We start from the raw sequence: 13,478 nt of genomic DNA on the forward strand, positions 1-13,478 counted from the left end.
ATTTTGAAAGGAGTCAAATGTCCAACTATATGACATTCTGGAAAAGGCAAATCTCTAGAGACAGTAAAAGGATCAGTGGTTGCCAGGGGTCTGGGGTGAGGGGGGTGGAGCACAGGGGAGTTTTCGGGCAGTGAAACCATCCTGGATGATACTGTAATGGGAGAGATATACCATCACGCATTTGTGAAAACCCACAGAATATACAACACCGAGAGGGAACCCTCATGTCAATTATGGACTTTACATATGGAGATCTTCTCCTTCAGCCATACCTGCAGCTTCTAGAAGGCTCTATAACTCCCGCTCCCCCCCCCCCAACCCCCAACCAAGGTCATTCCTTCCTTTTCTGAAAATCTTTTGGTAAATAGGTTTAAATCATGTGCCAGCTCCAAACAATTGTTGGTGGCTACTTAAAGTGTGACAAGAAGAAGAATTCCTAGGCCTGCCCCAGCCAACGGGGACATGTCACCCCATGAGTGAACGATGACGTCTGCCATGGGTGGAGGAGGAGGGGGCTGCGGCATCTGAGCTGTGTATTTACCTCTTGCCATTTAGCAATTCCCAAGGCGCAGTCATTTGGCACCTGGTGTCGTGTTCCACAGGGCTGCGCCTGGTCTCTCCAGTGGAACTGAGCTCCGCGGAGGCCCACGACACCCACAGCTGCAGGAAGTGCTCAGCTGATGTTTCCCCGTTGTTTGGTGAACAGTGACTATGGCAGAAGTGACAATGTATGACACGGACAGTGCCTGGAAACAGGCTCTGTAGGGGGTGTGGGGGGTTGGGGTGTGTGTATGTCACCATGGTTTTGGTGCAAATGTGTGAATTGTTTCACATAAGTGGGTCTCACTATGGCGACACAAGCTAAGCACATTTTTGCCCGGGACCTCGCCTCTTTCCCTTCTCTCTGCATGGGATGCTGTCCCCCAGATATCCACAGTGGTCACTTCTCACCTTACTCAGGTCTCCGGTCACATGTCACCTCTCCTGACTGCTCTCACTATGAGGGCCACTCCGTCTCCAGCCCCCATCCTTCGTACTTCCTAGCCTTGCTCACTGCTCTCATTTCCCGGGGCTGCCATAACAAACGACTGCAAACGGGGGGCTTGAAACAACACAAATCTATTCTCTCACAGTCTGGAGACCACAAGTCCAAAATCAGTGTCAGCAGGCCACACTCTGAAGGCGCTGGGGCAGAATCCTTCCTGAGCTCTTCCAGCTTCTGGTGGCGCCAGGTGTTCCTCAGCTTGTGGCCGCATCCCTCTAGCCTCTGCCTCCATCTTCACTCGGCCTTCTCCCTGTGTCTGTGTCTCCCTGCTTTCGTCTCTTATAAGGACAGCAGTCATCGGATTTAGGGCCCACTCAGTTAATCCAGGACGATCTCATCGTGAGACCCTTACCTTAATGATGTCTTCAAAGATTCTTTTTCCAAATGAGGTTACACTCACAGATTCCGGGTGTTAGGGCGTGGACACTTTTTGGGGGGCCATTACTCAACCCACTGCATCCGCTGTCTGACACTGCATTACTCGTTGATCCGTTTGCAGCCTGTGGCGCCCACTAGGAGACAAGAGACAAGAGACCAGGGATGGAGTCTGTCGTGTGCAGGGGTCTGTCTCCAATGCCACACAGTAGGTGCTTAAAAATATTTGCTGAATGAATGCAAGTGGCTTTGCCTCCCTCAACTCCAATTTCTTCTGGTAGGGAATGATTATGTTATTGCCTGTGTGCACGGCCATTAAAAACAAACAGAACTGAGGGTTTATGTAAAGAGCCATAACTTCAGACCAAGCCCTAAAATTAAAATATATATATATATACAAATTATACCCTTTGTGTACTATACCCCCCTGAAAAGGATGCCTTCAAGTGCCAACCTTATAATTTGTGAGTGAGGTTCATTACCAAGTGAATTTCAGGTGCTTTGGGATCACATCAAGGCTTTCCAACAGAGTGTATTGTTGGGAAATAATTTATGGGCAGTGGAATGACACCACTTTCCTGTAGAGAGTGAATGGGAGTTGAAGAGTGTGACTTCATTGTTCAAGGTGCCCAGAACAGACATTTCGAGAAAGCCTGCATGCTTTCGGCCGAGTCCCGCCCTGACTCTCAGCGCTGGCCGGAGCCTGAGGATCTCCCTCAGAGCCACCAACCTGAGAGAGTTCCCAGCAAACTGTCTTGTCTGACTTGATTCCTTGAGAGTGGACTCGAGAATTCAGCAGGCTGAAGGCAGAAAAAACTCCTGAGGTCAGTAGTGAGGACCATGAGATCCAAACGAAGTGGCTGAGCTAAGAAAGGACGCTGAAAACAAAGATAAATAGCAGGTGTAATTCTGGAGCAAAGTGGAGAATACATGATAAAAAAGACTCAAAAATAAGAGTTCAGATAATTAGATTAAATTACTAAGACTAGGAAAAGAAGCGAAGAATGGAAAAGAAAAGGAAATTCACAAAATTCCTTTATATTTGTAAAAGGGAATCGAAAGAGATGGTATAAATATTTGTGTCTATTTCTGAAATGCTTTCAGAAAGTTCCTGATAGCACTTTCAATGAGTTGCTTACTCTGAAATCAAAGTAAAAGATGACAGGACATAGCAGAGTGCTTGCTCAAAAAGCATGGAGATAAAACATGAATGAGGATGACAGACTACCTAGGTAGTCTAATGGTAACAGTTATAACAACGTAGACACAATGTATGTCCTTAATAGAACATGAATAATCTCAAATTAGCTTAAAAACAGATTTCAATGATCTGCTGCTTACGACAGAGATAGATTCAATAAATATTTTTTGGGCATTTCCCATGTTTCAGGAACTATATCTACCATGACACACCCTGAGCAGACACACAGTGATGAGGATGAAAGAGGTCCCTTCTCTTGCAGAGATTACAGTCTGGTGGAAAACAAAACAAGACAGATAAAAATAAGATATCAACAAATATCAATATCAAAAAATAAGGTAAGTATAGATCACACAGACTTGAGCCATGGGGAAGAAACAGTGGCAATATTAACTCTAGAAAGTGGAATTTAAGGAGTATGCTTTAATGATACACAGATGGCATTAAACAATTACAAGAGTTACAATAAACAGGTAAGTCATATGCACTAACCAACAGAGAAGCATAATACAAAAAGCAAATATTCAGACATACAAGGAAGAAACGGACAGGTAAGCAATGAGACTGGGAAATTTTAAACTCTTCTTTGTCTTCCTGTGTCAGATCAAACAGTCAAAAATAAGGATGTAACAATGTAACTAGAAAGTTAGAATGAATAGATACAGAACTAATTTACAAAGGAGAGTACAGCTTACCGACACCCTTACAAAGACGACTACACCAACTTTTCTAGTGCCGTTGAAATATTTACAAAAATTGCATACAAACCAGGCACAGTCTCAATCAACCAGGAAAATTTAGTACACATGTTGTAAGTGAGCAAAAGTGAGGCCATCTTGTTTCGCTAAATGGCCCCAGCCCCTCCTCTGTGTGACTACTCGCTGCTCTGCACGTACTCTAAAAAACTCCCCTGCTCTCCTAATTTATGGCCTCTGGCTTATGTATGTACTCCTGGATAGCTTGATAAATTAAAACTTTGTTCTATGAGTTTCTCTCCGGGAACAGGCTGACCACAGGCGGGAAACACACCTACAAGGTATCCATCACAGCGGACAGAAGAATGGAACAGTAAAAGACCCTGGAGTCCGTCATGCCTGAAAGAAATGCCCTCCTCGTGGCCCATTTTCCCTATCTAACTGCCTCAAGATTCTGTAATCCTTGAAGATATATATTTTTTTTGAGACGTTACTCTGCCGTCTTCCAGATTATACCAACTAATAGAATTAAAACGTCCTTTCTCCTTCTCTAACTCGTTGTGATTAATTGGCTCCAATCGTGGCCAGCAGAGCGAGCCCATTGGTGGGTATCCATGTGTGCAGACTACATTTTCTGATCACAATACGACGAAAACAAAAATTCAACTTAGGCCTCAGGGGACCCATTCAGCTGCTTCCAGTCTCATAGCTGATCTCTTCAACTGCTTTCTCTGTAGTCCGCTCCATTTTTTGTTCATCCCAACAGGGCTCAGTGTTCCACCATATCCACTCCCCAGAGCTTCCTTCCTGACTGCTCTAGGCGTTCTTAAACCTGATCCACGAACTCCGGCCTGGACGTCTTTGAGCTGGAGCAGAGGCCACGAGGATGGGATCCAAGAGGCTGGGCTGTGAAGGGCAAGGCGTCTGACCAGCACATCACTGCCTTGCTCACGGAGGCTGCACCACCTGGAGAAACAACGATGGAAGTTCTATGCCAAGAAGGCATCTTCCAACCTGGATCCAGTGCCCTCTGAAAATCACAGAACGCCGCTGGAAAGGACCTGAGAAATAACTGCGCTGCGTTCCCACGTATTCTTTTGTATTAACAATAGAGCTTTCTGAGGACATCCTATGTCAGGTACTACTAGGCGCTCTAGCTACGCAAACGTGAGCTCAGATCTGTACAACAGGACTGTGGGGTCGCTCCAGATCTCTCCACTCTCCTCCCTTCTCCTTTGGCCTCTCAGACCAGGACTCTGCATCCGCAGCTTCCGTTCCCTTTCCCTCCGCGGAAGCGCTCAGGTCCCCACAGCTACTTTCTCCAGGGGACTGCTCTCTCCTCTCTCCTTCCAGACCTTGGAGGGGGGCAATTTATCGTTGCTGCTAATCTTGGGCAACTGCAATGTCTTCTGGTTTCTCTGCATTCCACCTACACCTTTGTAAATAGTCTGTTTCTCAAACTCTCCCCAAATCACCCAGTTTGAGGGTGCCGTCTGTTTCCTGCTGGGACCCTGACTCCTATAGGTGGGTAGTGCCATCGCCATTTTGTGGATAAGTAAACTGAGGTGGAGGAAGATGAAGTCGCCTTAGGTCATGCATCTGGAAGGAACAGGCCTGGGACTCAAATCTGGACTGACTCACACCAGAGCTTGGCTTTGTCCCTTGTTCCTGGGCCTCTGCTGAAATCGGTGGAGCTGGGCAGCATGATGTCGGTGCCCTCTTTTGTTTCAGTAAAGGGGGAAGAGGCAGGAGAAAGAAGAAGGCCACTAGGACCCCCCTGTGGTTGAATGGGGCTGGGGGGCCACCCCTTGGGGAGCAGTTAAGGGGCAAATATTTGCTCAAAAGGGGCAGCATAATTTAATGGACAAATACACATGCCATGTCCTACAGTCCTTAAGTGACCCCACTCTACAGATGAGGAAACTGAGGCACAGAGGAATAGCACAGCCTACTCCAAAGCCACCTCCCTACTACGCAGGGGGTCTTGCTATGGATTCCAGTCCCATCTGAAGCCATGGCCCTTACACTGCTCAGTATATCCACCTGGGGCTGGAACAATCTACACTGCACATCACTCCCAGGCTTCGGGAGCCACTTGAGCCCAGCTGCTTGCCTGTGATGGTGATGATGATGATGGTACCACCGACAAACGCCCTGCCCCACCCCTTCCTGTGCAGCGCTGTCCACTGAATGCTCTCGATTCCACCACGAGGGAGCTGCCCTCATGAATGCCCTTTTAGAGAGCAGTAAACTAAGCCTCTGAAGATTTAAGAACCACCCCCCCCCCCCAAGGTCCCCGGATTAGCCATCAAAGGAGCCCATTCTGCAGATGAGGATAAAGTGCTCAGGGCTCATTCAAGACCACGCAGAACCCAAAGGCAGCGGGGTCCTCAAACTCTCCTCCCGCTTCTGGGATTCACTCCCAGGGCGCCCCCTGGAGGTGAGGACTTAGCCTTCTTCTCCTGCAATTACAGACGAAGGCACCGAGGCTCAGAGAGGCCACGTGGCTCGCCCAGAGCCGCACAGCAGCGGCAGGAGTCTGACCAAGCTCCGGTTCTCCGTGCTCCCAGCGCCTTAGGGCTGACCACACTGGGCTCCCCAGGAGAATCACCTGGACGCTTGTAAAAGCCCAGCTTCCTGGCCCCCTCCAGACCCAGCGACTCAAGATAGGAGTCTGGCAATCTGCACTTTAAACAAGCTTTTTCTCTCCCCCACTGCACCATCCCTCCAGGTGATTCCTGTGATCTGGCAGGTCTGGGAAACAGCCCGCGCTCTAACCTCCCCGCGGCAGCTCCCCAGGCCTTCCCGGGCCGCGGCTGCCCCCAGGGCGGGAGAGTCCCGGGCGAGCCGGCAGGGCGGGGAGGGGACAGGTGCGCCGAGCGCAGCAGGATGCGCAGCCCCGCCCCGGGGCGGGGCCTCACCTGCGGCGGGCAGGTAGGCGGCTACTTGGTAACCTGGGCCTGGCCCAGGAGGCTTGGGCGCGCGCAGCCAGCCCCGGCTCGCCAGGCACCGAGGGACGCAGGCAGGGGCGGCCGCGGTGGCACGGGCGGCTGGGAGAGGGGCCTCCGCCCGCTCACCATGGTGGAGAAACGCTTCTCCAAGTTCCTGCAGAAACTCGCCTTCTCGGGCGCGGGCCACCGGTACGAGCCGCTGGAGAGGGGCGAGTTGGACACCTTGGTGAGTCTGGGCGACCTGCCTCCGGGCGTGCGACCTGATCCCCCATCCACCCCAGTCCACCCCCCGAGACCCCATCCGCGCGCTGCGGGCTGCGCTCCGCCGCCTCGCCCCCCTCGCCCGGCTCTAGAAGGAAGCCGGCTTCATAGCAACGCCTGCGCGCGTTCCTGCCCCGGGCCGGGCGCTACCGGTTCCCCCTCCTGCGCCAGCCCATTTTGCGGATAGGAAACTGAGGCCGAGACAGGTTAAATTTGTCCTTTAAGGGGCACACAGCTAGCAAATGACCTCGCTAGGAACTTAATCTAGGTTTCTCTAACTCCAGAGAATGTAAATGTCTTGGGTCTCCACACCCAGGCTGCTATATGGATTTTTCAAAGTTACTTGATTGGGGCTGGGGGGGCGGAATTAAAGCGACGTTAAAAACAAAAACAAACTGTTGCGCAAATGTTTTAAGAATAATAGTAGCAATATGGTGGAAATCAAGGTAAGAATGGCCAGGCCTCCCAGCCTTGCTGCCCGCGACCCCAGCGCACTTTTGAAAAACCACTTAGATTTGTGTGTTGACTTTGTGACCTCCAGGGGATGCTCTAGGAGCTCAGATTCCCGGGTGTGGGGGTTTTTACTAGCGGACAAAATGACAGAGCTGTCCCCAAAAAGCCCTCCACTTGGAGAAGCCAGGGGTGAGCCAGGGGTGACAGGTAACCCAAACTTTCTCCTTTGCTTTGTAAGCAGAACCCGCTCTGTGATGCAAGAGCAGAAGGCACTGAACTCCTGCAGAAGCATCTCTGATCCTTCCACTGTTTTCTTTTAAGCTTCATCAGTCATTCAAAAATGAAATGCCTAAATAGTCCCCTGGACGTGCAGGAGTACATCTGCGATGGCCCTTTGACTGCTGGCGGGAAACTTCACTGTTAGATTTACTTTCTAATGAAAAACATCAGCTGGGAAGATGTAATTTAAAACGCTTAGTTTTCCTCCCAAGAATGACAACAGTCGGAACATTTTGGTTGTATGTTTCTTAAATATTTGTGCATTTAAAAAAAGAGTATTTTGTTCATGGATGTTAGGAGAATTCTGGAGCTGGAGTGGTCGACCCCAGGGCCCTGTAACCAGCAGTTCTCAGATCATCTCTCGTTTTCTGAAGCGAGGTGTGTGTTCAATATGGATTAGGTATAGAGTTCGATTATTTTGCCAAGATCCGTTTTGCAGCGTATATGCTGTGCAATGCGTTCTGTTAAAGGAGTTTGAAGTTAGTTTGCCAATGGTTGCCCTTTCTGCGTCACTTTTTCTGTTTTTTTCCTTCCATCTTTTGATTTTTGCATCAAGCTGGGCATTTGTCAAACGCTCCTGATGTGCAATTGGTTAGAATCAGATTCTATAGGACATCTGGGTTCACCAGGGATCCAGGTATGGCAGGTGTGGGGATGAGGTAAGATGATGTCTCGAGATGCTGGGGTGAATTTGATTTCAGCACCAAAGCAGACTTCATCCCCCTCAAGCTTTTCGGAGGGGCCTTCACGCGTGGGGCAGGTCTTCAGCCTGCCTGTAGGTATGCTGGGGGGCTCATGCACCTGGTGATGGACCCCGGTTTCTCAGACCACCCTGGGGGGGGGGGTGTGATGACTTGGCAGTGTGAAGTGACCAGGCACTGGTGACCAGGCAGCCACAGCAAAGGCCGGTGGAGAAATGAAGTGTCCCCTCTCTGAAGGTGGCCTTGTGCAAACCCAGGAACTTACAGCGAAGTTAACGCGGAGTGTGGCGGGAGGCCACTGGGCGAGGCGAGCTGTTTCCTGCCAGCTCAGCAACACCACCTTTGCTGTCACACATACATCCTCCAATCTGAACTCTTTTTTCTGAGGAAAGATTGCTTCTTTTTCAAACTTTGCTTGCAGTGGTCATCTCCACAATGGTGGCGACTCTCTTTTAGGAGCACTTGTTCTGTGCGACGTCGGAGCAGCCCTGAACCTCCTATTGCTTTGCCAAGTCACCCCAGTTTTAATAGTAATAATTATTGAGAACTCGCGTGTCGCCTCGCTCCAAGATATGAAGCTCACAGGTGGGGCTAGGTGGGGCCAGGCAGTAAGGATGCAGCTGTGTATAAAACAAAGTTCACAGCCCGCAAGGAAAGCGACAGATGTTTAACTGAAGATCAGCATTCTCGAGTGTGCTGGTGAGTAAGGAAGCAGAGTGACTGGGCAGGGGACAGGTGGTTGAGACGGGAGCAGGAGGAGCCAGAGTTAGTGTCGGAGGCTGAATCTGAACAGTCCTCATGGCTCCAGAGACGCTCATTCTTGCTGCATTTCTGTGTAATGAAAAGAAAGGTGTTTGCAAGCCCCGCTTAAATTAGTTACTGGAAAAAAGTTGCTCTCTGCTGACCTGAACGTTGGGCAAGGAGAACGCTGGACCAGAAATTCCTGCTTCCCGGATGACTGGGTATCGACTCTGGGGAAGTTAACTCTCACCCTCAGGGCTCCCATCTCTTAACCAAGTCTCGCACGGCTCCACCCTGCCCTGCCTGCCTGGTTGGTGAACTGGCTCATCTTCCTGGGGCTCTGTGGGGTGAAGGCTGGCTTCCTCCAGACTCGGGTAGTGGTCGCCATTCATTCAGCCGAGAGTCACGGAGCACTCACTGTGTGTCAGGCCGATGCTGCACACCAGGAATGGGGTGGAGAAAAAGATGCACACTCTCCCTGCCCTCGTGGCACCCCATCCTGGGGGCCAGAGATGGATCCCAGACTACAGGTCAGAGTTGACTGTTTAATGACAGGTGTGTAACAGCTGGGAGCGAGGAGGGATGTTTAAGATGCACAGGAGAGGCAAGGATTAGGAGGCTGTGCTGGGTGAAGGGCACAGGTTGATGGAGAGTTCTAGGCATGAGGGAGTGAGGCGCAGGGCTTGCCGGGAGGAGGATGGGGCTGCAGAGGGGAAGTGCTTGGAGCCTTGTGGGCTGTGGTGAAGAATTCGGGCTTTATCCCCAGAGCAGCAGGGAGCCACGGAAAGGTTTTAAGTTGGGGCATGACAGTCATTCATTTATTTGATGCCAAACATTAGGAACGCAGTAAACAACAGACACAATCAGATTTGTGTTTTTAAGAGATCACATTTGTGTTGCAGGAAGAGAATGTACAAGAGGCCATTCGGAGGCTATATACACACACGTGCAAATACACACATCTTTAACCTCAGGCTTGCACACACATATAAATCCTTACTGGGAGGCTTGCACACACCTACACACACAGAGACACAGACACAGATACACACACACACAAGTTGTTAGTGCTTCTCAAAATTTAGCAATATATGACATCTTGAAGAAATCTATTGAAAGCCCACAGTATTGTCTTAAATCATTTGTATCAAAGTGTGACAAATAAATATATGCACAAAACTTGCAATAAACATAGATGTGTTCCTATAACTCAATAACATCCAACTAAGTTTATAATAAAATCATCAAGTAAAAATGTAGCAACTGTATTTTGATATGACTGGCGATGTTTTATTAAAACTCAGTCAGTGATGTTGAATGGCTGTGTTCGTTGTCTCCTGCTGTATAACAAATTACTCCAAAATGTGATGGCTTAAAACAATGACTATAAGCAAAAAGAGGAGGATTGGCAGCAGATGTTAGCTAATCTTCCTCAAAAAAAAAAAAAAAGAGTGTTTATTATCTCACAGTGTCTGTGGGTCAGGAGTCTGGGTGTGGCTCATTGCGGTGCTCTGGCTCCAGGTCTCTCGTGAGGTTGCAGTCCAGCTGTCGGCCGGGGCTGTGGTCTCCTCTGAAGGCTCTCGGGGAGGCAGGGGAAGGACCTGCTTCCTGGCTCACTCTCAGGGTTGTTTGCAGGCCTCGACCCTGGCTATACGGGCCTCTGCACAAGGCTGCCTCCTGGCTCAGCAGCTGGCTTCCGCAAGGGTGACTGATCCAGGAAAGACTGATTGAGAGAGCACCGTAAAAGCCCAGAAACCACAGTCTTTTTATGACCCAATCTTGGAAGTGACATGGCACCACTTCTGAGTTCTGTTCACTAGAAGTCAGTCTAGGTCTAGCCTGTGCTGGAGTTGTTGGGGGGACTACACAGGGGTGTGAAAACGGGGAGGGAGGGATGACCGGTGCTTAGAGGCCTCCTGCTGCTGTAGAGGAAAGCAATAGCTCCTTATCATGCATATGTAAAACAGAACCACACCTGGCATGTTATCTGCTCCAGACTTATCTGTTTTTGTTAGTGTTTTCATTCATCTTGAGTTCTAATCTTTACTTAGACTTTGAATTTTGATTTTGATAATGCTCATGTTGAGAATGTCTAGTGACACATACGTGTACAAGCGGCATGTAACTATGTCAAGAATTTGCTGGCTTGGGATAACCAGCCTGCTGTGTAACCACGACTGCCAGCGAGCCGCCCATGCGTGCTGGTTCTAGAGGCTGTCGCTTGATAACTGCAGGGCTGCTCTTTCACTTGAAGGTCAGGTGAGCGTTGACGTGGTGGAGAGACTTTCTTCACTGTGTGTTGATTCCCATACTTGGTGCTTGTCAACGGTGGCAAGCGGCTGTGTACAAAGACTCGATTCATGTAAGGCCCCCGCTTGCAAGGTGTCTACACCCTCATGGTTCTTTAAGGTTGACCCACCGATGCCACGGCCGTGTGCTGAGATGACTCAATTCTCCCGCCCGTGTTTCCCTCTGAGCCACTGAGAAACTTTCACCCTTGCTGTGTGCCATGTGATTGTTGTCACGGATGCAGATATGGTCACGAGTGTCACATCACAGTGCTTTATTGGCCACCCAGAAGGTCTCTGTTAATTAGGCTACTCATTAAAACACGTATTCAAAGTTTACACGTTCTTAGAAGACTCTTGTGCTCTTGAGGATGTGTTTGAAGATCCCGTCCTCGAAACCCTGCCTCAGACCCCAACGTTAGGAGCCTTGTTATCAAGGGTAACAGACCCTGGATCCCCAGAGCTGCCAAGGGGAGTGACTAGAAGGCTCGTAGGTGGCTGTCTCCTCTCTGTGCGTGTCTGTGTCCAAATTTCCCCTTCTTGTTCGGATGCCAGTCATATGGGATCAGGGCCCATCTTAATGACCTCATTTTAATTTAATCACCTCTTTAAAGGGCCTATCTCCAAACACAGTCACATTCTGAGGTACTAGGGGTTGGTTCTTCAACGTACGAATTTGAGGGGGACCCAATTCAGCCCATAACACTCTGCTCCTTGTAGAAGATATCCTGAAAGGGTATTTGATGAAGGGAGAGCTGTGGGCCACTATGGGAAAATATGTAATGCTTATTAACCCCACCCACCCGCCCCAAGTCCCCGGCTAGGCAATGGATGGATGGTGTTCGTCCAGCGCCACCATCTTCCCAATGACCTTCCCATTGGTAGGGAGCAGAGCCCAGCAGAGTACGTGTTAGGCCCGACTTGAAAGTCAAGTACATGACAGGGGAGAAGAGCTCAAAATTCCTGATTCTGGAGTCCCTGGAGAAAGGGAGACTTGAAACATCTAGAAGAAAGACAGGTACTACACATAATCATTCTTCATATGTCAAACCATTGAAATCAAACTACCACGTTGATTAGGTGTGGTTATCTTACAGCTTGCCCCGGGGTCGCCCCGTGTGTTTCTCAGGGTCTTCCTGTCTTTGCCTCTCCAGCAAGACTGAATTTGGGGGCCCTTGTGGGTGCAGGGGAAAGAATATTGGCCCGGAAGACCACTCCTCATGGGAAGATCTTGGTTTAGAGCGTGGACCGGGGCCAGAAGCCCAGAGTTCGAGCCTGGGCTCCATCACTTACTGGCTATGTGAATTTGGGTAAATTTCCTGCATCTCCCCACATCCAAATGTCTTTGTCGGAAAGTGGGGATGTTTGCCCTCTGGCTTCTAGGTTCCTCATCAGTGCCTCCCCTGCTTTTTGTGAAGATTAGATTAGGTAATGTCTGTAAATGTTCAGCACAGTTCTTTGCACATGGAATGCCTTCCCTCAGTGGATGTAGTGATAAAAAAAAAAGGAGAATGAGAGAATGTGTTTAAAACTCTACACAATGCTTAGTTCAAAAAGGGATCATAGTTTTTATTAAAACTCTTCGTGCAATGGCTTGTTCAAAAAGCGACAATAATTTTTCTCAGGAATCCATCACTGGCTTGTTGTCTGACCTTGGGATGCATGCTCGGTCCTGTGCCCAGAGAAGAGCTCAGTGGTGGGGGCAGGACCGGCTGCATGATTTGCGGGGCCCCCTTCTGGAAAAATGACTGAGAATTTCAAGAGGGCGGTTGCAGGGCGATGCAGGCAGCGCACACCCTCTGAAGCCCACCTGTGGAGCGGCCCTGGGTGGGTCGTGGTCCTGAGGTCAGCCGTGGGAGACGCCAGCTTGCTGGTTCTTGCCTTTTGGTTCCCTCCTTTTCAGCCTCCACCACACTGTGCTCCACAGACTTTTGTTGCTCTTTAGATCAGCTTTCCTCCAGTGTGGGCTGGGGCCCCACGGTCTGAGTGTTAACAAGCCCTCGGGTGGTTCTCATGGTCGCTTGCGTTTGAGAACCACTGCTCTGCACAGTTGGCTTCTCCACTCCTCTGACATCCATCCTCCTATTTGCCAGACCCGTTGTCTCCCACTGGAGACAGAATAGTGAGCAACACCTCAGTCCTACTGGGTGGAGCTCATAGTCTGGTGGGCAAGAGAGAGAGTTATCAAATAATGCTACTAGTGAGCATGTAACTACAAATTGAGATTAGTCCATGAAGGAAAGCAGCACACGTAAGAAAGGAGTCGGGCACAGCCTGAGTGTGGAGGCCTGGTGGGGTTGCTACTGCTGCAATCTGGGGAGGCTTCCTGGAGTTCGTGGCAGGGAGTTTGAGAAGTAAGACTTGCCCTCAATCCATGCGCTCCTGTATTTGTCATTTTGATTCTTGATGTCGGCCACATTTTATGCTTGGCCCGGAGCGTGGCTTCCCTCCTCTGATCTGGGAGGTGCCTGTCCCCCAGCGGAATTCT

General features: G+C 49.8%; 2 protein-coding genes across 4 annotated transcripts in view; both read left to right on the forward strand.

The window, feature by feature from the left end:
• Window positions 1-3,870, forward strand: part of WFDC1 (WAP four-disulfide core domain 1) — a 49,835-nt gene extending 45,965 nt beyond the window's left edge. Inside the window, exon 8 of the transcript XR_011436934.1 lies at window positions 2,811-3,870. The gene's annotated coding sequence lies outside the window, so the exon portion shown is untranslated. The remainder of the gene's footprint in view (window positions 1-2,810) is intronic.
• A 2,346-nt stretch (window positions 3,871-6,216) lies between these two features.
• Window positions 6,217-13,478, forward strand: part of ATP2C2 (ATPase secretory pathway Ca2+ transporting 2) — a 77,331-nt gene continuing 70,069 nt past the window's right edge. The window contains exon 1 of one of the 3 annotated variants that reach the window (XM_001499832.7): window positions 6,217-6,493. In XM_001499832.7, coding sequence (XP_001499882.3) covers window positions 6,395-6,493 — 99 coding nt within the window. In that variant the 5' untranslated portion in view covers window positions 6,217-6,394. The remainder of the gene's footprint in view (window positions 6,494-13,478) is intronic. The other 2 variants (XM_023637416.2, XM_023637415.2) reach the window with 2 other exon arrangements.

The sequence above is a fragment of the Equus caballus genome, chromosome 3, assembly GCF_041296265.1.
Source record: "Equus caballus isolate H_3958 breed thoroughbred chromosome 3, TB-T2T, whole genome shotgun sequence".
Classification (NCBI taxonomy): Eukaryota; Metazoa; Chordata; class Mammalia; order Perissodactyla; family Equidae; genus Equus; species Equus caballus.